The sequence below is a fragment of the Myotis yumanensis genome, unplaced genomic scaffold (assembly GCF_028538775.1).
Source record: "Myotis yumanensis isolate MYYU_CA2020_CCGP unplaced genomic scaffold, mMyoYum1.0.hap1 SCAF_1, whole genome shotgun sequence".
NCBI lineage: Eukaryota > Metazoa > Chordata > Mammalia > Chiroptera > Vespertilionidae > Myotis > Myotis yumanensis.
Window position 1 is genome coordinate 63,577,454 of NW_027223752.1, and position 24,235 is coordinate 63,601,688.

The following is a 24,235-nucleotide window of genomic DNA, read 5'->3' on the forward strand; positions in this document are numbered from 1 at the left end:
AAAATTAATTTTAGGAAATGATCATTGTTTATCATAGTCTGGTGCATTTAGTCCTAGACCCTTCTAAATTCTCTGTCCAGCCAAAGTAACCCATTCATTATACACGCACGTATGCCTCAGAGAAGTTCATGTAGTCCCAGCAATAACATTCTTCATCAACACAAGGGCTTTGCTACATTCAAAGGGGACTTTCTCTCTATGGTTACTACTAATTTGTTCTAGCTTTTGCCTAAATCTAGTCACTTGGGGGCAGAGTTTGAAAAGTTGAAAAAGATTTTTTTTTTCCTTTGAAAGTAAACTAAGGCCAAAGATATAGGTTAAAAAAATGTTTACTACTTGTGTATGGTGTAACTAATTAGCATATTCACACATAATAAAAGAAGGCTGATTTTCATCTCAATTATCAAGAACTATTTTTTGAATACCTATGATATGCCAGAGAGTGTATTAAGCTACTGGGGTTAAAGATTAACATTCGAAACATTCCATGTATTTTGGGTTTGCCATTTCATAAGCTTTCTTCTTGCAAACCAGGTTAATTCGTTTGAAAGAAAGCCTAAGAAAGAAAATCCATTAATCCTCTATCCAAAGTACAGCAACATTTGTTGGAACTGGTTTAATCACTACCTGCTTATATAAACAAAGAATTTGCTGAACATTTATAAGTGTCTAATTTTAAGTAGCAGAGAAAATTACATTTAAAAATTTTATATATTGGCTCTATTTTATTATTTTGATGCTTTAATTTATTTTAATATCCCCAGCATTCTATTTTTTAATATTTATTTATTTATTTATTTTTAAATATTTTTATTGACTTCAGAGAGGAAGGGAGAGGGAGAGAGAGGGAGAGAAATATCAATGATGAGAATCATGGACTGGCTGCCTCCTGCACGCCCCCCACCGGGGATTGAGCCTGCAACCCGGGCATGTGCCCTTGACTGGAATCGAACCTGGGACCCTTCAGTCCGCAGGCCAATGCTCTATCCACTGAGCCAAACCAGCTAGGGCTTAATATTTATTTTTGAGAGTATTACAAATGTCCCCATTTTCCCCCCCATTGCCCCCCTCCACCCAGGTCCCACCCTGCCCCAGGTCTTCACCATACTACTGTCTATGTCTATAGGTAAGATCTTTGATTAATCTCTTCCCCGCCCCCACTATCCGCTTCCCTCTGAGATTTGTCAATCTTTTCCATGTCTTCATGCCTCTCATTCTATTTTATTCACCAGTTTATTTTGTTCATTAGATTTCTTGTTTGTTTATTTTGATTCTTAGATTCAATATTGATAGATATGTAATGTTGCCTTTATATTGTTCATATGTTTTTTATCTCTCCTCCTCCTCCTCCTCCTCCTCTTAAAGAATACTCTTCAACATTTCATGTAATACTGGTTTGGTGGTGATGAACTCCTTTCACTTTTACTTGTTTGTGAAACTTTTATCTGACCCTGAATTCTAAATGAGAGCTTTGCTGAACAGAGTAATCTTGGCTGTAGGTTCTTGCTTATTGATCACTTTAAATATTTCTTGCCACTCCCTTCTGGCCTGCATGGTTTCTGTTGAGAAATCAGCTGACATTCATATGGGTACTCCCTTGTAGGTAACTAACTGCTTTTCTCTTGCTGCTTTTAAGATTCTCTCTTTGTCTTTTGCCCTTGGCATTTTAATTATGACGTGTCTTGGTGTGGGCCTCTTTGGGTTCCTCTTGTTTGGAACTCTGCCCTTCCTGGACTTATAAGTTTATTTCTTTCACCAAGTGGGGGAAGTTTTCTGTCACTATTTCATCAAATAGGTTTTCACTATCTTGCTCCCTCTCTTCTCCTTCTGGTACACCCATAATGCGAATGTTGGTATGCTTGAAGTTGTCCCAGAAGCTCCTTACACTACCTTCATATTTTTGGATTTTTTTTTCTTTTTGTGTTTCTGCTTGGGTGTTTTTTGCTTCCTCATATTCCAAATTGTTGATTTGATTCTTGGAATCCTCTACTTTACTATTGTTAGAATTATTAGAGGATAATAATTTATCCCTATAAATTATTCTTTATTTTATTTAATCTATGCTTAATTTCTGACTGGTCCTTTTTCATGTCTTTGACATTCTCACTAAAATCCTTAAAACTCATGAAGATCCTTGAGTAACCTTATAACCATGGTTTTGAACTCTGTATCCAGTAGTTTTCTTGCTTCCATTTCTTTCATTTGTGACATATTTCTTTGTCTCCACATTTTGGCTGCTTCCCTGTGTTTGTTTCTATGTATTAGTTAGAGCTGCTATATCTCCTGGAATTGGCAGAGTGGCCTTGTGTAGCAGGTGTCCTGTATGTCCCAGTGGCTCAGTCTCCCTAGTCACCTGTGTGGGCTGTGTGCACTGTCTTTGTTTTTTTTTATTTTTGTTTTGTTAATCCTCACTCAAGGATATTTTTCCATTGATTAATAGGAAGAATGGAAGAGAGATGGGAAGACAGAGAGAAACATTGATGTGAGCGCATTGACTGATTGCCTCCTGCATGAGCCCTGGGCCAGGGAGGAATCTGCAACCAAGGTACGTGCTTTTAACCGGAATTGAACCCAGGACCCTTTGGTCTGCAGGACGATGCTCTATCCACTGAGCCAAACTGACTAGGGCTGCACTGTCTTGTTGTAGTTGAGCCTGTCTTGCTGTTGGCATCACTGGGAGGAATTGACCTCCAGGCCAGTTGGCTATAAGGACCAGCTGCAACTATGGTGGAAGAGCTGCTGTGCAGGAGAACTCCTATGGAGCAGGAGTTGCTTCAGTGTGATTTTGGTGCTCACCAAGTCTGCTCCTTGAGTGTGTTGCTTGTGGATGTGTAGAGTTGTAATCTGGCATTCATCTGGATACAGAATTCAAAACCATGTTTATAAGGTCTGAAGCTGTCCTCCAGGTGCTCTGGGATCTCCCAGGAGGTGCAAAGTCAGCCACTGCTTGTTCCCTGTCTGGGGCCACCCAGCACAAGTTACAGAGTGATCTGCAGACAGCTGCCACTTATGTTGGGCTTGGAGGTGCCCAGGAGAGGCCAAACTGTGAACCAAAGCAGGCTGCTGTTAGTGCTGGGCCTGGGGCTGCTTATCAAGAGATATAGGGCACACTGAGTCCAGCTCCTACTTGTTTGAGAGATTTTAGGAAAGTCTGAAACCTGAATCAGGACAGGCCATTCATATGGAAAAGCTGCTACAAACAGCCTGTGTGGGGTTGCAAATTGGGTGGGGCAGGGTCTCAGGGAATCACCAGGGCAGGGTGAGCCAGGTTGATGGAGACTCAGATATAGCACCTGCCAGTCAGTTCTGCGGTTGGGAGGTTTCAGCATAGGAACAATGACCTCTGGGAGCATTTTTGTCTGGGAGATAGCTACCCCCAAGTTCTTGACCTGATGCTAGACAATTTAGTTCTTCCCTGTATGTCCCTGGATCCTTCCAGTGCTGGAGCTCAAAGGGAGTAAGCCTGAGTAAGTCTGTGTGCTGGCTCTTTAAGAAGAGCTGTCTAGGTCTTCAAGCAACCTCTGTGTCACTCAGCAACAATCTCCACTAGTTTTTATATTCTAAAGTTAGGGGGACTTCTCTTCCCAGTACTGGAACCCTGGGCTGAGGGGTCTGGTGTGGGTCTGGACCTCTTGCTTCTCACAGGTGGCCTCCGCAGCCAAGATATCCCTCCCGATTAAAAAATTGCTGCAGGAAGGTAGTCCGGCCAGCCCATTCTGCGCCTCCACTCCTACTACCAGTCTCAGTGTGCTTTCTTCTTTGATTCTCTAGTTGTAGTACTTCCATTCAGCCAGATTTCAGGCAGTTCTGACTAATGCTTGTTCTGTATTTTAGTTGTAATTTTGATGTGGTTATGGGAGGATGCAAGTACCACATTTACCTATATCACCATCTTCACACTTCTACTTTCTTATAGAACATCTCATAATTTTTCCTACATACCACATGCAGCAGGGAATCAGACACTTAAAAGCATAGGCCAATGTAGTTGATCAGCTTTGGAACAAAATGTTTCAGGAAACAGGCACAAATAGTAGCACAAGGCCTGAACCATGCAAGGGAGTGACCTAGAGCACACTGTGTGATCAACAGTGGATGTTCAGCAAATAAGAATAAAGGATGGCTGATTGATTAAACAACGTACTATGGGAACACAGACTTCCACATTCTGCTATGCTTCCTGCAACTCTCTGCAAGGTATAAGTGGCATTTTATCTTAATATGGCATGAAACTCTGCATGCCAGAATAAGAGGACAAAGTTATAGCTTCAGAGTCTGGCCTATCAGAGGGTTTGTTTTTTTCTCTGATAAATAATATTGAATGATTCCTTCATATATGTTATCAAGGTAGGACACACTGGTGAATAAGATTGATAAGATTATGACGTTTAGTGGTAAGAGGTGAGGGGATTGGCAAGTAAATTGGTAATTAGCATGCAGTAGGTAAATGTTATAACAGGGACTGTACAGTGTGCAAAGGGAACATATAGGAGGTGCACCTGGGGGTAGAGTAAAACAAAAAAAAATTTTTTTGTGGAAGAAGACATTTTATTTTAGTGTTTTATAAAAATTTTTTGTTTCTTTATGTTATTATTCAAGTATAGTTGGTGTAAAATATATTAGTTTCAGATATACAATATAGTGAGTCATATTTATATATCTTACAATGTGACCAACTCACTAAGTCCAGTACTCATCTGTCACCATGCAAATTTTTCACATTATTGACTATATTCTTCTTTACCTTTTTTACCCATCCCAGCTTCCCTCCCCTTCCTGCAACCATCAGTTTGATCTCTGTTTCTGTGAGTGAATTTGTGCACTGGTGGGGTCCAGCCGGCCTGCTCCCAATTGGGGCCTTTGGGGGCAGGCTGGCCAGAGTGAGGGGCCATGGGCATTCTGCTGTTTGGTCAATTTGCATACAGTATTACCCTTTTATTATATAGGATATCTCATGTCTTTTCTTATCCATTCATCTATCTATGGACACCTAGGTTGCTTCCATATCTTGGCTATCTATTATTATTATAGATCTATTAATTAGCATAATATGCTAATTAGACTGGATGTCCTTTTGGACGACCTTCTGGACGAAGCCGGGGCTGTGAGGGAAGCCCGGGTTCCAGGTGCCAGAGCGAAGCTGGTGCCAGCATCCGGGGGAAGGAAGGCCTACTCTTGCATGAATTTCGTGCATCAGGCCTCTAGTTATAAATAATGCTGTGACAAAAAATATATTGAATGAAGGTACCTATGAGTTGAGTCATGATAGATATTTGAAGGGGGTAGAAAGGTGAATAGAAGTGATTAGAGATAAGACTGAAAAAATAAAATGGGGTCAGATACTAAGCTATTTGGATTTGTTCTAAGAACAAGAGATGCTGAAGGGTTTTAAGTACAGAAAAACCTAAGGATCATTCTCAAATTATGCCTAGGGAAGAGGCCGTTTGGGTTTATTACTGGAAACCAAGGGATACACTTACAAAGGTTGATATGATGGGGTTATGCCTCCCCGCCTTTGTTTAAGTGTTCTCCTTATCTGGAACACCCTTCTTCTCTACAAACCTTTCCAATTCTTCCCCAAGGCTTAGTTCATATTTTATGGCCTCTAAGCTTTCTCAATATCCCCACTAAAGTTAAGAGTCAGATCGCAGAGGAACTTTTTTTTTTTAATTCATTGATTTTTAGAAAGAGAGGAAGGGAGAGGGAGAAACATTGATGGGAGAGCAAAACCTAGGCTGCCTATGCCCCCGGTGGTGGTGGTGGTGGGGGGACCCATTCCCCAACCCAGGCTTGTGCCCTGACTGGGAATCCAAACAGTAACCTTTCAGTGCCCAAGGCGAGCTCAACCAACCGAGTCACAGGGGGCGAGGGCAGAGGGAGGAACTCTTGAAGTGGAGGAACTGGAAGTTTTGGGGGAGCAGGAATGTGATGTGTGAAAAGCAACTTTTAGTGAACTATCCCCAATAGTCAAACCTGGACTGGAGTGATAACAAAGGGAAAGGAAAGACAGCGAGGCCTGTATTGGGCCCGAGAACAACCTGCAGTCTCTGGTTCAGGTGTGTGGGGCATGCGTGTCTGCGGGCCGTATCTTTGGAGGGACAGGATGGTGCCCAAAGTTGGAGACGAGAGTATAATTTGTGCTGGCAGAAACGGGAAACCAGAGGAAGAACAAGTTTGGGGGTAAGGTGATTCTGCATTTTGGACGAGGAGAGGACTGTTCAAGGCCTCTGTCCTCGCTGAGGCACCAAGGGCTGGGAGAAGCCGCGTGAGAGCTTAGCCAGAGGCCAGGCCCAGTGACATGCAGATGAGCGCACGCGGCAACTCCAGATTGGATCCCGGAGGCCTGCAACCTTCACCTCCCGCTATTGCTTCCTCCGGGCTCAAACCCGGAGCGGAGACAGAAGTTCGTGCAAGTCCTGCCTCGGTGTCCAAAGGAGATCTGGGGAGCGCACCCCACCCACCTCGGGCCACCCGGGTGGCGGGGGTTGAGACACCCGTGCCCAGCGCGTGTGCGCGCGCGGCGCGCGGCGCGCAGGGAGGCCGCCTGGAAGGCGGGAGCGCGCGCCCTTCACGTGACCCGGGCGGCGGGCGGCGACGCACAGGACGCGCCTCTCACGTGGTCCGTCTCCAGCCCCGTCGCCGGCGGAGGCGGAGGCGGGCGCGGGCGCGTCCCTGTGGCGGGTCACCCGGCGGAGTTGGTCGCACAATTATGAAAGACTCGGCTTCTGCTGCTAGCGCCCGAGCCGAGTTAGTGCTGAGATTTCCCTGGGCTGTCCCTGTCCGGCGGCCTCAGCTGCCGACTCCGGAGACGCTTCCCGATAGATGGCTACAGGCCGCGGAGGAGGAGGAGGAGGAGTTGCTGCCCTTCCGGAGTCCGCCCCGTGAGGAGAATGGTACCGCTCCCACGCAGTCCCCGGCCGGCGGGGGAAATGGCCTTGGGGGTGGTGGGCAGGGAAGGGGTAGGATTTAGCAGACCCGGGTGTGCGCCGAGCCGCGCTGGCTGGGGTGAAGGACCCCCGAATTGCCCGGAGACTTCCGGACTTGCCCTGGCCGGACGGGAGTGCGGTCCATGCCGGGGTGAGGGGCAGGACGCCGGTAGCAAACCTGGTGCAACAGCTCGTCGCGGGAATGCTGAGCCGGAGCCCCCGCGAGGGCCCCGCGCGGCGGGGAGGCGCGAGCCGGGGAGCCCCTGGCCGCGCCGCGCGGCTGCTGCGCGCCAGGCGCCGCGCTCAGCCTCCGAGCTCTGCATCTCCCGGGAGCGCGATCCTCCTGGCGCCGGGAGCTGGCCGATCGGGCAGCCAAGTGCTCTGCTCAAGTTCTGCCCGGGGAGGGAGGGCTGCGAGGGAACACAAAAGGGAGAGAGGACACGAGGTTGGAGCGGTGCCCTGATTGCTGCGCAGCGGGTGCTCCACAGGTACATTTCCCTTTTGGAGCCAGGAGGGAGGGATCTGACGATCTCGACGGCAGCTCTGGCTTGGAATTGTCTTGAGCAGGAACTAGGGGCTTTCTGGGGGCCCTCCTGTAGGTACCGCGGCGATGCGTTGTCTAGGTGTATGTCGAACCACCGCATCCGGTGCCCTGGAGAAGGTTTGGTCGTGTTTTCAACCGAAGGTGCAGAATGGAGAGAGGCATGCGGTGCATTGCAGGTCTTGATAGAGCTATTTGTTGTTGTTGTTAAGGTCAGGAATCAAATTCCTTTAAAGAAAGTCATTTAGATCAGGGATTTCAAGAGTGAGGTATGGATTTCTGGTCCAGCACTTGAACTTGATAGGTTTCAGGCAAACAACTCTCTGTTGGAGTCCGGCAGGTTTACTTTCCTTCAGAAGCCGATTCAAGTGCCGTACTTGGAGCAAAAAGCGCACCTTCCACTATTTTCCACCTTCTTTGGAAACGTAGTCAATAAAAACGCCATTTTGCCTTTTTCCTAATTTTTAAAAGAAGGGTATTTTATATTTCTTTACCGTCGCTAAATTTTTAAAATTTATTACTGAAATGGATTTTAAGGGAACCTGTTTTTTGGGGGGGGGGGGGAAGTTGAGTCAAAGTGCCTTTTGTTTAAGGGGGGGAAAAAGCAAACCGTTAATACTGACTCTGACGTGATGTGTCTAGGTTTCTCTTTTAGGTGGTAAATAGCATACACTTGAACATACCCATTCAGTATTTTGAAAAATTTTTTTAGATAGGTTAGAAAATGGGAATAAGATGATTCATCATCTTCAAAGCCGTTGCTTCCTAATGTGTTTTTTTAAAGCAACCACACCGCTTTGTTTTTAGTGACTTTCTACTGAAAGTCTGTAATTCCTTAGTCTTAGCTCAGGTGTTCTTAAAAGCAGCCAGCCTCTTAATGTCATGCTATCTATATACTTGGAAACCTAGCCTTCAAACATTAAGGTGTGGTCTGAGTTTCTTCTGTTTGTATTTACTTATGTCCAATGTTCTTAAAAATAATAGATGTGATCCCCCAAACATACATTGAGCACTGTCCGTGGCACATAGTAAGAACTCAGTATTTAGTTGTACATGCTGTTAGCAGTCCTGTTGATTCTAAAGGGGAGAAATTCTTACTTTAAAATTTGAAATTGAGTGTGATTTTGTTCTTTACATTGTTTGAGTCCTGACTGTTATTGAGTTGTGATTTTCTTTATTCCAATTTAAATTATAGTGAAACCTTAGTGAAACCTTAGTGAAACCTAAAACTGAGGAGGATCTCCAATAATGATAAAATGTTGAGTCTCCTCAACTTTTAGGTCAGCACTGTATAATTCGTATTGTAAACTCTTATGTAAGGCATTTGCTTCTGGTAATTAGTTTCTTGGACACTAAAAGAAAGCATGCAGAAATATTCTTCATTTTTAAAACGAATCAGTCAACTGGCCAAAAAAACAATACAAACAGCCCGACTGGTGTGGTTCAGTGGTTGAGCGTCCACTTATGCATGAACTAGGAGGTCATGATTTGATTCCCAGTCAGGGCACATGCCCGGGTTGCAGGCTTGATCCAGGGTAAGGCGGGTGCATGAGGCAACGGATTGATGATTCTCTCTCATCATTGATGTTTCTCTCTCTCCCTCTCCCTTCCTCTCTGAAATTGATAAAAATATATTTTAAAAAACAATATAAAACAAACTAAATACCAATAAATACAAGTTTAAACTAGAGGAGGATCAAATTTTAAATTTTGTACAAAATTATCTACTATGTCTGCTGGAAATATTTGTGTTATTCATCTGGCAATTACTTATTTAGTTTTTAATATATTCCAAGCACAGTGATAGGCCCTGGAATGGCATAGATGTGTTAGACAAGTTTCCCACTTTCAAACAGCTTACATCCTAGTTATTTATAAAAGATCTACTTGTCATCAATGGAAGATGCATATATTACTTCATAAAACAAACATTTAGTGTCTACTATGTTGCAGGCACAGTGATACTTAATATGCAAAAAACAAGAATACTATTGCATAGATTCTGTGAAAGTATAGGGTAATCAGGGAGAGGAAAAAGGATGTCAGTAGGATTGCAAAGCTGCTGATAGTAGAAATGAGTCTTCTAGAGTTAGTAGGAATTAGAATTAACCTAGAGTTAGAAGGGGCATTAAATTGGTGATTTTACTCTAAGGAACTGAGCTTTAGAAAAGAGGAGCATCTTAATTTATTCTGGGAACTAGTAAGTAGGTACTGTACAGGCATACCTTGGAGATATTTTGGGTTCTGTTCCAGGCCACTAATAAAGTGAGTATTGCAGTACAGCAAGTCACACAAACATTTTGGTTTTCCAGTGCATATAAAAGTTATGTTAACACTATACTGTAGTCTGTTGAGTATGTGATAGCATTACATCTAAAAAATGTACATACTTTAAAAATACTTGATTGCTAAAAAATGCTTGACATCATCTTATAGTCTTTTGCTGTTGAAGGGTCTTACCTTCAATTTGTAAAAACAAACAAACAAGGCAGTATGTGCGGAGTGCAGTAAGGCAAGTACAATGAAATTAGATATGCTTGTACATATTTTAGAATGAGTGGAGTATGGGATGATATGGAGTACTGATGAGAGTGCTATTAAAATAGGCAAGGACCAGATAGATTTTTGAGGGCCGTGTATGTCATGCAAAGGAGTTTGGATTTTATTCTGGAGATATTGAGGGTCCATTTAAGGAAACAACATATAGGATAAATTGGTATGCTAAAACGGAAAAGAGAGACCCATAAATAGGAGTCTATAGCAAAACTGACCAAAATATTGAGAGCTTGAAATGAAGAAAAGAAGAAACAGGTTGCCCTAACCGGTTTGGCTCAGTGGATAGAGCGTCGGCCTGCAGACTCAAGGGTCCCAGGTTCGATTCCGGTCAAGGGCATGTACCTTGGTTGCGGGCACATACCCAGTAGGGAATGTGCAGGAGGCAGCTGATAGATGTTTCTCTCTCATCAGTGTTTCTAACTCTCTATCCCTTTCCCTTCCTCTCTGTAAAATATCAATAAAATGTATATTTTTTTTTTTAAAAAAGAAGAAACAGGTTGAGATGTTTAGGAGTTAGAATATTCAAAACTTGGTTACTTTTGTGGAGTAATGTGTGTGCCTGTGTGTGTTGGCAAATGTCAACATAATAAGAACCAGACAAAATGAAAACATGTAATAGTTGAAGTCATAATTTAATATGTGCAAATGTAATACTTAAGGCAATACTTAAAATGTGCATTTTATTATATTTATTTATTTATTTATTTATTAAAAATATATTTTATTAATTTTTTACAGAGAGGAAGGGAGAGAGATAGAGAGTTAGAAACATCGATGAGAGAGAAACATCGATCAGCTGCCTCCTGCACATCTCCTACTGGGGATGTGCCCGCAACCCAGGTACATGCCCTTGACCGGAATCGAACCTGGGACCTTTCAGTCCGCAGGCTGACGCTCTATCCACTGAGCCAAACCGGTTTTGGCATATTTATTTATTTTTTATAAAGGAGAGGGGGAGAGAGAGAGATAGAAACATCAATGATGAAAGAGAATAATTGATTGGCTGCCTTCTGCATGTCCCTTACTGGAGAATCAAGCCTGCAACCCGGGCATGTGCCCTTGACCGGAATTGAACCCGGTACCCTTTAGTTTGCAGGCTGACGCTCTATCCACTGAACCAAACCAGCTACGGCTAAAATGTGCATTTTAGCTTTTGATTTTTAAGTAAAGATCTATTGAATCAAGCACCTGTAAAATTTGTGTGAGAACTCTACTAATGATAGATATTTTTGATCTAGTGCTATGATAGTCTCTCTCTGTAACATTCTAATATGGGAGATTTCAAATATACAAAGATAAAATAGTAAAATTAATCACCATACCCGTGATCAGTTTCAACAGTTGGAAACATGAATTTTGTTTTTTCTATTATCCTTCCCACTTCCCCTTCACTGGATATAGTAATCTCTTATCCTCCAGGGATGTGTTCACGAACCCCACTAGATGCCTGATACTGTGAATAGTACTGAACTCCATGCTATATTTTTTCCTATACATACATCTATGATAACGTTTAATTTATAAATTAGGCACAGTAAGAGATTAACAATAATAACTAATACAATAGGACATTATAACAATGTACTGTTATAAAAATTATGTGAATATGGTCCCCCCCCCCACACACAGTCTGATAACCGAGAAGGCTACGAGAAATGGGCAGGTGGCATATACAGTAAGGATATGATGGACGAAGGGATGATTCAAGTCCTGGGAAGGATGGAGCAGGATGTTGAGAAATTTCAGCATGCTACTCAGAATGGCATGCAATTTAAAACTTAGGAATTGTTTATTTTTTGAATTTTCTATTCAGTATTTTCTGATCACGATTGACCTTGGATATCTGAAATGAAAGCAAAGCTGCAGATAAGGGGATCAACTGTAATTCAAAAGCAAATCCTAGATATATTTCATCTATAAATAGTTCATTGCATGTATCTCTAAGAAGATAAGGACTCTTAACACATCTAAACAATGAATTATTCTTTAATATAATTAAATATTTAGCATATTTCTCTGATTGTCTTATTTTTTTTTCAGTAAGTTTGTTGAATCAGGATCCAAAGAATTCCACACAACATTTGTTGATAAATACGTCTTTTTTTGTCTTGTCATTTACCATTTATTTAATGAACAAAATCTAGATCATTTGCCCTTTAGAAATTCCCACAGTTTGAATTTTGTTGACTGCATCCATGTAGTGTCATGTAACATGTCCTTTTCTCCTCTGTATTTCCTGTTAACTAGTGGTTATTCTGAAGACTCAGTCAGATTCTAGTTTGATATTTTGGCAAGAATACTTCACAGGAGTGCTGTGTACTTTGAGGCACATGTCTGGTTATTTTCCTTTTTTTTTTTTTTAAATCCTCACCCAAGAATATTTTTCCATTGATTTCTAGAGAGAGTGGAAGAGAGAGGGAAAGACAGAGAAACATCCATGTAAGAGAAACACATCGATTGGTTGCCAGGGCCTGAGCTGGGGAGTAGTTTGTAACAGAGGTATGTGCCCTTGACCGGAATGGAACCCGGGACCCTTTGGTTTGCAGGCCGATGCTCTATCCACTGAGTCAAACCAGCTAGAGCCGTTTTCCTTTTTTTGATGTAAGGTTGACCATTAGGTTCATGTTGTCAGCCACCTGATCTTTCAGTTGTGAAGTTCACTGTCATACATTCCCATAATAGCTTTCGTAGTAACCGTTGATGATTACTGATATAACTGTATCTGTTACAATTTTTTAAAATTGATTTTTGAGAGGAGAAGGAAGAAAGAGAAAGAGAAACATCGATGTGAGAGAGAAGAGAAACATCAATCCGTTGCCTCCCACACATGCCCCGACCAGGGTTCAAATCTGCAACCTGGGTATGTGCCTTGCCCAGGAATCAAAACTGCCATTTTTTGGTATATGGGATGACCCTCCAACTGAGCCACACCAGCCAGGGCGGTTATAATTTTTTTATTTTAAGTGACTGCTCCTCAAATGCCTGTTTTAAGTTTGGCACCTGGAGGCAAAATTCAGAGAGGTTAAGATTAGTTTAGGATATGGGCATCTTATGGCTGTCTATGGGGATTTGAACTGAGTCATTTATGTGAATTTATATAAAAGAAATTATGTGTGTCATTGTTGCAATTATTAGATTAGTTGAATATGAGTGAAATGTTTGACTTGGAGAATTAGACATATTCTAGTTTATCTTTATAAAAAATGACTGGTTCTAACTTGAATTAAATTAGTACTTTTAATATTTTGTTGACCCTTGGGTCAGTTCATCTTGGATATAGAGAATTGGTCTGATCTTTTTGGGGAATGTGTGATTAGCTTCCTGACCATTGAAGTGTTTTAGAACCTTGTTAAAGAAATTTAGGTGTATGGAGGTAAATAATTCTTTGAAGTTGGTAGGCTTAGCTCTTCATCTAAGCATCTTTTCCAAGTCACATTCCTTTGTGAACATCACTTTTAAACTCTCTGACTGTAAAAGGCTACTGATAATTTTTCCCCTGCTTAACCTGAGGAGCAATACTAGGATTAAAGTCTGTGAAACACAATTTGTCCATCTTTGCATCATTAAAACATGTTAATAATGTAATACCTCAACTATCCAGCTGCCAGACTTCTGGAAACTTCAACCTTTGGTAACCCAGCTCTTTGTGGAAAGAAGAAAGAAGAAAAGCTTTTGAGTTAAGCCGTTTTCAGGAATAGAACAACCTTGAGCCCAGAGTTCATTGATTGAAAAATACGTACAAAATGAAATTTAGTAGGCTTGCTTACCTACTTTCCTCTGACAATTGAGAATGGGAATGATAGAAGGAAAGTTACCTTGAGAAACAGACTATTACTATGAGGAGGAGCCTGGGGAAGCATTAACTAGTCTAGAAATATAGGGCTGTAAATTGCCCTTTAGTATGTGAATCAATGGTCTTCCTTGTCTTGAGTATAATTTACCTTACTCAATACCCAGAAGGTACTTTTGACTAAGAAGAGTAATAGACTTTAGACAAATTTTCATCATATTAGGTAACATTAACATTTAGTTGTGGCCATTGCTCTGAATTCTTTACATATGTCAATTGCATATAGTACTCTCAAGAAATCTCTATGAATTACTTCACTGTTTTCCCCTTATTATTTATATAAGGAACAGACAACCAAAGGTCATAAGGCTAATAAGTGGTAGAGTAGGTGTTGACTTGCCAAATGACAAAACTGGGAGAAGGGTCTTTGGTATTCTGGGGCAAGTATATGTATATTTGTAAGATCTCAGATGATAGGTGTTACGTTAAGTAAAAATGTTAATGTCACTGGAAAATGTGTTACCTTAAAAAAATTATACCATACCTTCAAATGCTATAAAACCTAGAAGAATTTTATTTGTTGCCAAATGTGTATGTAATAACCTTAGGATAGGTTATTTCACAAATCAGTTGTATACATTGTATTTTGACAAAGTGCAGAGACATTAGTCTGAATAGATCTTTAGTAGATTGGAAAAGTCACTAATGAAATTAAATAGATTTTTGTGATGGGTATTCCTTTTTTTTTTTTTTTTTTTTAATCCTAACCCGAGGATATTTTTCCATTGATTTTTAGAGAGAGTGGAAAGGATGGGGGGAGAGAAACATTGATATGAGACACATTGATTGATTGTATCCTGCACGTGCTCTGCCATTGGGCCAGAGTACATGCCCTTGCAACCATGGTACATGCCCTTGACCAGAATCTAACCCAGGACCCTTCAGTCTGCGTGCTGATGCTGTATCCACAAACCGGCTACGGCTGTGATGGGTACTTTTCAATAAAAACCATAGAAACCTATCATGAATGTATCAACGAAATTGATCATTATGTTAAGGGATAGACAGTAGATTGATATATTTTACTCACAATATGAATGCTCAAGCTTTGTAATAGAGAATGTCCTAATAATATTTTCTTTAGATTTCTTTTTCAGATTAATTTTTTTGTAGCATCATCTGAAAACATCAACAGTTGTATTAGGTTTTAATTGATTCAAAACAACAGTTGCATTGAATTAGATATATGTGATGAATTCATTTAATTCAACAGATTCTGTTGCTTTGGGGAAAATATTTTAACAAAGATGGGAATAAAAGTGAAGAATTTAGCCCTAACTGGTTTGGCTCAGAGGATAGAGCATCAACCTGTGGATTGAAAGGTCCCAGGTTCGATTCCAGGCAAGGGCATGTACCTTGGTTGCAGGCACACTTCCCAGTAGGAGGTGTGCAGGAGGCAGCTGATCAATGTTTCTCTCTCATTGATGTTTCTAACTCTCTATCCCTTCCTCTCTGTAAAAAATCAATAAAATATATTTTCTTTAAAAGTGAAGAATTTAAATTGCACTATTTGACTGCAAGTACATAACATTTTGAAATAAATGTATATAATTGGAGTTATTTGGTAATTGTGTTTTTGGTATGGATTTCAGATATACAAAAGTTGATAGATCATAATATAGCAGACATACCTGTACCTACTACCCAGCTTAAGGAATAAAAAATTACAAATAAAATTGAACCCTCCTATGTATTCCATCAAAATTCCATTTTACTTTCCACTTCTGCAGACAACACTACTTTAGTCTTTACTGTTCCTTTGCATGCTTTTATAGTATTGTCACATAGAGTATATAGGGTGGGGCAAAAGTAGGTCTATAGTTGTTCGTATGGAAAATAATACAATAACTAATAAGTAATAACAAGAATAAATTTTGTGTTTTGTGTACTAATAACTAAACCTACTTTTGCCCCACCATGTTTATAATATATAATAGTTTTCTTGGTATTTGTAAGTTTTATATATATGGAATTATGTACATCTTTTTATGGGCCTTGTTTTTATTTTTGTTAAACTTTAGATTTAGGTGATTTATACATGTTGGTACATGTAATGTCTAGTTTATCCCTTCTAATGGTTGTATATTATTCTGTTATATGAATAGGTTATACATTGTCCATTTTACTGTTATTGGGCATTTAGGTAGCTTCCAGTTCTTTACAAATAATGATGCAACATTCTTATATGTACCAACTTATGTACAGTTGTGAGCATTTTTCTAGGATGTCTATATCCAGAAGTAGAATTGCTGGATCAAAGGGTAGGTATATTTTCAACTTTATAGATACTGCCCATGTGTTGACCAAAGTAGTAGTGTATTTTACACTCCCTATCTATACTAATAAAAGGGTAATATCCTAATTAGACCAGATGTCCTTCCTGACAAAGCCAGGCCTGGGTGAAGCCACCCCTGGTCCCAGGCGGCTGCGGCCGGCCTGGGAGAAGCCGCCCACGGTCTGGGGCGCCTGCAGCTGCGGCCAGCCCAGGCGAAGCCGCCTGCAGTCCCTGGTGCCTGTGGCTGTCCCAGGTCCCAGGTGCCTGTGGCTGGCCAGAGGGAGGGAAGCCTGGGTCCCAAGTGAGGGGGCCAAGGCAGAGGCAGTTAGGGGTGACCAGGTCAACAGGGGAGCAATTAGGGACGATCAGGCAGGCAGGGGAGCAGTTAGGGGTGATCAGGCTGGCAGGGGAGTAGTTAGGGGCGATCAGGCAGGCAGAGGGGTTAGGGGTGATCAGGCAGGCGAACGGTTAGGAGCCAGTGGTCCCAGATTGCGAGAGGGATGTCGATCGGGCCTAAACCAGCAGTCGGACATCCCCCAAGGGGTCCTGGATTGGAGAAGGTGCAGGCTGGGCTGAGGGGGACCCCCCACACACACACGAATTTTGTGCACCGGGCCACTAATCTATATATATAAAAGGCTCATATGCAAAGTGTCCCTGGGGGAGTTCAACCAGGAGACTGGGAGTTCTATCACTCACTACGATGTGCGCTGACCACTAGGGGTCAGCATGGAATGAAGGAAGGCCCTGGCTGGCAGCTGGTGAAGGGAGGCTCCAGGTGGCAGCCAGATGGCCCCGATTGGCCCTGATCACTGGCCAGGCCTAGGGACCCTACCCGTGCATGAATTTCGTGCACCGGGCCTCTAGTAGCAGTATAAGAGTCCCCATTTTTAAAACTTCTTTGCTAACATTTAGTTGATTAGGTTATTTTATTTTGCCAGACTCATGAATGTGAAGAAGTTCTTCATTGCTTTAATTTGCATGTCCTTGGTTACTAATAATGTTGAGTGTTGCCCTGGCTGGGTGGCTCAGTTGGCTGGAGCATCATCCTGTACACCAGAAAGTTTTTTTATAATGTATATATATATAAAAAGCCAGCAATTGGAACGCTGTAATGACCAGAACAACCACTTGCTATGACGCCCACTCTGGCCAGCAAACCAGCCCAATCAGGGGCAGAGCCAGTGAGCCAACCTCCTGCAACCCCTCCCCTCGGCCAGCCCTGCCTCCAATGGGCCTCCACCACTGCGATCGGCCCACAGTCCCTTCCCCTGGCCAGCTCCGCCCCTGATCAGCCCCCCCTACTCTGATCAGGGGCAGGGCCGGCCAGCCAACTGCCTGCAGCCCCTCCCCCTGGGTGGCCCTGCCCCCGACCGGCTCCATCACCTTCATTGGGGGCGGGTCAGCCAAGCTCCGGCAGCTCCCCCCCACCCCCCATGGGCTGGCCCAGCCCTGATCGGGGGTGGGGCCAGTGGCCAAGCTCCCGTGGCCCCTTCCCCCCACCAGCCCAGCCCAATCAGCCCCCATCGGGGTGGGCTGGCCAGACCCCACCCATGCATGAATTTGTGCACCGGGGCTCTAGTAAAAAATATATTAAAAAAAAAAAAAAGAATTAGTCTAGCTAAGAATTTCTCTAGAATACCTGAGGAAAAAAACTGTTTGAACTAAATTGAGGTTGGCCATTTTTTAGACTGTGTCTAGTCTTCAATTATTTAATATCTTGGGCTCCATGGTATGCTAGGATGGCAGTTGCTTACACTTCTATTTTCTTTTTTTAGAATATATTTTATTGATTTTTTTACAGAGAGGAAGGGAGAGGGATAGAGAGTTAGAAACATCGATCAGCTGCCTCCTGCACACTCCCTACTGGGGATGTGCCCGCAACCAGGGTACATGCCCTTGACCGGATCGAACCTGAGACCCTTGAGTCTGCAGGCTGACGCTGTATCCACTGAGCCAAACCAGTTAGGGCTACACTTCTATTTTCTATTCCACAAATCTGAGGCCATACTGGGCTGTTAAACAGTTAAGGTGACAACTACTGTATGATCAGCAGGAAAGTAGAACCAACAGAAAATAAGATTCGATATAGTAGGACTCTCTTTACAAACATAGTCAAGGCTCTGAATTTAACTTAGTTTAATTTTTTAATGTACAAAACTTTTACCAACTCTTTGTCATTCCACAGAGGCTTTTCAACAGTGTCTTTAAAACCCTATCAGAGGATTCACATCTGAATTATTAATAATTTCAAGTTAGTAGTTAAGTAGTTGGCAGCCAATTAAGAGTAAGCGCAGAACTTCAGAATAAGGGCCTGTAAGAGTGCCAGATAGTCAAATAAATTGGACTCTGGAAGAGGAAGTTAGACAGTGCCTACATATTTCAACATTTTACTCTGGGCTAGCCTTAATTTTTCTTTGTCATTGTGCCATTGTTGGCAGGCATGTTGACCTATGTACAGATTTATCACATAACTTGAAGTTTCTAGGTCTGTAGTGTTTAATTTTTTAAGTATATGCATTTTATTAGTAGGCAAACTCCTTTTTAATTTGATTGCCCTCTCTTTTGAGTATGGGTCACATTTTCCTGGTTTTTTTTTCTTTAATCTAGTGATTTTAGATTGTGCAATAGATGTTGTGAATGTAACCTTGAGACTGTGGGTTCTGTTAAACTAGTTGCTATGAACTGAATGCTTGTGTCATCCCCCCAAATTAAGTATTGTCCCCCCAGAATTAACTCCCAATGTGATGGTATTTGGAGATGGGGCCTTTGGAAGGTAATTATGATTTGATGAGGTCATGAAGGTATGGCTCTTATAAGACACGAGAGAACTTGCTCTCTCTGTCACCACATGAGGACACAAGTGAAAGGACAGCTGTTTGCAACCCAGGTAGAGTGCACTCACCAGACACTAACCCTGCTGGCACCTTGATCTTGAATTCCAGTCTCTAGAACTGTGAAAAAAATTAAATTTGGTTGTTTATGTCACCCAATCGTATGGTATTTGTTATGGCAGTCTGAATAGAATAAGACAGTGGATTAACTTGACTGTACTCAAATTCTAAACTCTGTCTCCTTCAGAGGGCAGCAAAAATATCTGCTCAGTTGTTTTATTCTTTAAAAATATATATTTTTATTGATTTTAGAGAGGGATAGAAACATCAATGATGAGAGTCATTGATCGACTACCTCCTGCACACCCCTTATTGGGGATTGAGTCCGCAACCAGGGCATGTGCCTTGATCAGGAATCAAACTGTGACATTCTGGTTCATAGGTTGATGCTCAACCATTGAGCCATATCAGCTGTGCAGTTGTTTTATTCTTAACTAGTGGCCCGATGCATGAAATTTGTGCATGGGGTAGGGTGTCCCTCAGCCCAGCCTGCACCCTCTCCAATCTGAGACCCTTCAGGGGATGTCCTAAACTGGCAGACATCCCTCTCACAATCTGGGATTGCTGGCTCTTAATCGCTTGCCTGCCTGCCAGCCAGATCACCCCCAACTGCCCTCCCCTGCTGGCCCGATTGCCCACAACAGCTCTCCTCTGCCGGCCTGATCGCCCACAACTGCCCTCCCCTGCTGTGACTGGCCTCCGTGTGAGGCGGCAGCGCCTCCACGCCGAGGGGAACCTTGGGACCCCCAGGCCTCACTGCACGGAGTGGCCACCAAGCCCTGCCTCCACTGTGTGCGCGGTCATATTGTGGCGGCGTCACGCGAGGGTGGGATGACCACCTGGGCTTTTATTAGTTTAGATTGGATTGCTTGGAGTCTGCTATATATATATATTTACTTATTTAATGGGTCAGCCAGAGATTTGAGCAGTTAGTATGAAGCATTTAGGGTTCCCTTTCTGTGACTATTTTGCAGGATTTTTTTCCCACCACATTCCGGCTGCTGTTGTCATCTTGAGTTTGGTATTCTGGTTCTTCAAGCCAATAAAACTGGGATTTCTGTTGGAGTTTTAGCTGTTCAGTAGATTTGAGTGGGTCCTGTCTTTGTGCAGAAAAACTTAAAATAATGGGAAACTCACTTTGTGCTGTTACTTTTTTTCACATATGGATCCCATCCAACTATTGCCTTCTTTTGGTTGCTCTCAGTGCTGCTAAGTAGTCATTTTAAAAATTTTATGTTGTCCACAGTTTATGGTTGTCCGTGGGAAGGTTAGTCCCATAGAACTTTCATATGTGGGTGCGCCTTTCTAATGTTAATACAGAGTCATAGAGTGTATTTAGTTGTAAAAATATATTTCCACGTGTTACTTTGAAGTAGAATTTTATTTTTTTTTAAAAATATATTTTATTGATTTTTTTACAGAGAGGAAGGGAGAGAGATAGAGAGTTAGAAACATCGATGAGAGAGAAACATCCATCAGCTGCCTCCTGCACATCTCCTACTGGGGATGTGCCCGCAGTCCATGCCCTTGACCGGAATCGAACCTGGGACCTTTCAGTCCGCAGGTAGAGCCAAACCGGTTTCGGCGAGAAGTAGAATTTTAAAGCAATTTTTTATTCCCCGCCCCCTAGTTTTTCCTATTAGCATTTAGGCACAAAGGGTGTGCTGGTATTGATTTGTTTGGAGAGTAGGATGTCGTTAGAGGGTTATTTATAATGTATGTGTGCCTATTCCTAGTAGGAAGAATTTATAATATATGAAATTTTGAGGCATTATTGGGAATTTAATTATGTGCTGCCAGGTGTACTAAAACATCTTGCACGGATTATTTTGTTTAATCTTCAGAGCAACATTTGTAGTTAGGTACTATTATTCTAGTTTACAGATAAACACATTTCAGAAATTTGCTTAAGGTTGCATAGATACTGAACAACAGACCTAGAATTCTAACTTGGTTTAATCTGACTCCAGCATTTCTTTAACTACTGAAGTTGACTAAGTTTTCTCTCTTGTGCTAACATTTTGTGATTATAATTAGTTTTACTAGAACATTTAAGTTTAGAAATTTTCAGATTTGTGTTTGTAGTGTGCCATCTGTTGGTAAAATTCAGTAATGCAGCCTAGCCAAAGGAGGCGTATAAATTTAGGAATTTATATGTGTATATATAATTCAGGGTACATTTAATTGGGTAATGATAGTAGAGCACAAACTCAGAAAATCAAAAATTGTAGAAACCTATCATTGAGAAGGATTTACAACTCTTAGCTGGGGTATGTGACTTAGCAGGTACCTGAAGCCAATACTAATGTAACAAATGAAGGCTGTAAATAACAAGAATGTTGTGTGTAGGGAGAATATATTTATAGTTGGCAGTTACACAAACAAAATGAGAGGCTGTAGTTTTTGAAATAAAATTAATGAATAATTAAGGATTAGGGAAAGCTGTAGGAAATAATCTTGAAACATGGTAATAAACTTGGTTAAAATTTGTGAGCATTGGAGTGACGTGATTTAAGTGACTTAAGCAAAGTGACATCTAAAGTTTTGGATGGATTTTTCAATTAAAACTACTATGGGAGGTTTGAGGTTGTAAAAAAGGTAGTACTGACTGTTTAAAACGAGAATGATAAAATGAAACTTGTGAACAAGATTTGATCTAGGTTTGAAATCCAACAACATCCGTGTTTTGAGTAGTTTTATATTTTATCATAAAATACTGACAAAAATGAGTACTAAAAGTGAGTACAGCATCTTGGATTGGGAAAGACTTATTTCTGGAAAAAAGCTAGTTGTTACATACTCAAACACTAGATTTTTTGCTCAGTGATTGTTGAGGTTTTGCAGTTACATCCATTAAGCTTATTTATTTATTTATTTAGTATAACAAAGGTGGAGATTTATTGAAGAACAAGTACAGACTCCCACGTGGGGAGAGGGAAAGAGTCCCACAGAACCGACTCCCACGTGGGGAGGGGGAAAGGGTCCCCCATTAGGCTTATTTAAATGTTTTTTCTATTGAAAGTCTTGCAGGAAAGATAACTTTGTTAATGTACACCCAAATGAGAAAAGCGGCTCTTAATACAAGGATTTATTGGGATTGTAGAATTGGGTAGAAGGGACATTAGTGCCCAAGAAACAGCATAGGTGAAGAATCTGAAGGACTTGGCAAATGCTTGTTGGATTGAATTGACTCAGTGGTAACAGGAAAGACCCATGCTTTTAAGGGATTTAGAGCATGGGTTGACTGACTATGCCATGTGGGCCATGTCTGGCCAAGGCCTTGAGCTAAAAATGGGTCTTACTTTTTTTAAGGTTTAAAAAACAGAACAAAGAATATGTAACAGGGACCGTATATGGTCCAGAAACCCTATTACCTTCTGACCCTTTATAGAAAAAGTTTGCTGATTCCCCCTTTAGAGGATGGCCATACTTTTCTTAAGAAGTGGGAATATTGAAGGTGAATCAGTTTAAGGGGAAAGGTGTTCATTTGAGCCCAATAAGTTGCACATATTGTTGGAAATAACTGTAGAGTTGAATTTGAAGGTAAGATGAGAAACCAGGATGATCTTAATAATCAATCTGTAGTGTTTATTTTTTATAAGGCATTGTGTTAAACTAAAGAATTTGAAAACTGCCTATTGTATTCATTTCTCTTTTATTTTTTTACTTTTTATTGAATTTATTGGGGGGGGGGATACTGGTTAACAAAATTATACAGGTTTCGAGTGCAAAATCTACAATACATCATTTGTTCACCACCCCAAGTCATGTATTCATTTCTTACTAGTCCATGCCCTCATTGCCCCTCCCCAAAAGACTGTGGTGGCTCTAGTTTACTTTTACTTGTCTCTCTACCAGATTAATTGTCTTAAAGAGAATTCTGATCATTTATGTTAAATGCTACTTGGGTTTTATTTTTCTTCCATATATAACTCTCTTAAATAAAAATGTAAATGAAAATATTTTCATTTGCATTTAGTAGGAAGGCAAAGCTATGAAAAGTACATACCTGTAACTCATTTTTATGAATTTTTCAATTAAATATCCACAGTTTTTCAAACTGGCATTTAGATTTAACTGCAATAGAGCAGTCATTTTGAAATCTGTTGGTCTAATTCCTCCACCCCTATCTTCACCCTAATTTGATTAACCATAGAGTTGCTTCAGGCAGGCTATTGATGAGGAGCCAAATAGGAGAAAGAAATGGAGAAAAACTAATACTGGTTAGCAGTAGTTAGTAATTAGCAATACCTTTTAGGAGAGTTAGTTAACCCCTCTGTTCTTTTTGTGTTTTTCCAAATTCAGAACATTTGATTTCAGAGAGGAAGGGAGAGGGAGAGAGAGATAGAAACATCAATGATGAGAGAGTATCATTGATTGGCTGCCTCCTGCACGCCCCCTACTGGGGACCAAGCCCGCAACCCAAGCATGTGCCCTTGACCGGAATCGAACCTGGAACCTTCCAGGCCACAGTCCAACGCTCTATCCACTGAGCCAAACCAGCTAGGGCCAAATTCAGAACATTTTTATACAGAATGATCACATAGAAATTTCTCTTTTGGAAATCATTAACCTATTTCTACTTATAGATTTTACAAAAAATGTAAGAAAGGTGGCTTGTTTAAAGCATATGAAGTGATTTTGAAATGCATATCTAAATTTCTCTTAAAATGTCAGTTAAGGCTTTGGAGCCAGGGCAAACTATTAGCTGTGTGACTTTGGGCAATTCCCTAACTTTCACATCTAACTACTAAGTCTTTGCATCTGTAATGTGGGAATACTAATTGTACCCAACTTATAGGATTATTGTGAATATAGAATAAGTTGATGCATGTAAAATATTTATTTATTTAAAAAAATATATTTTATTGATTTTTACAGAGAGGAAGGGAGAGGAATAGAGAGTCAGAAACATCGATGAGAGAGAAACATCAATCAGCTGCCTCCTGCACGCTCCCTACTGGGGATGTGCCTGCAACCAAGGTACATGCCCTTGACCGGAATCGAACCTGGAACCCTTCAGTCCGCAGGCCGAAGCTCTATCCAGCGAGCCAAACTGGTCAGGGCATGTAAAATATTTAGAACCGTGCCTGGCAAATACGCTGTATCTGCTAATTAAAGTTATCTCTTGTTATATGCACTTTGGACAAAGGTTTACAAGAGATACAAGGCTAAATATATATATTTTTAACA

General features: G+C 41.4%; 1 protein-coding gene across 4 annotated transcripts in view; it reads left to right on the forward strand.

The window, feature by feature from the left end:
• The first annotated feature begins 6,811 nt into the window (after positions 1-6,811).
• Positions 6,812-24,235, forward strand: part of TRPM7 (transient receptor potential cation channel subfamily M member 7) — a 123,227-nt gene continuing 105,803 nt past the window's right edge. For all 4 annotated transcript variants that reach the window (XM_070422982.1, XM_070422992.1, XM_070423002.1 and 1 more), the window contains exon 1: positions 6,812-6,893. In XM_070422982.1, the coding sequence (XP_070279083.1) occupies positions 6,891-6,893 (3 nt within the window). In that variant the 5' untranslated portion in view covers positions 6,812-6,890. The remainder of the gene's footprint in view (positions 6,894-24,235) is intronic.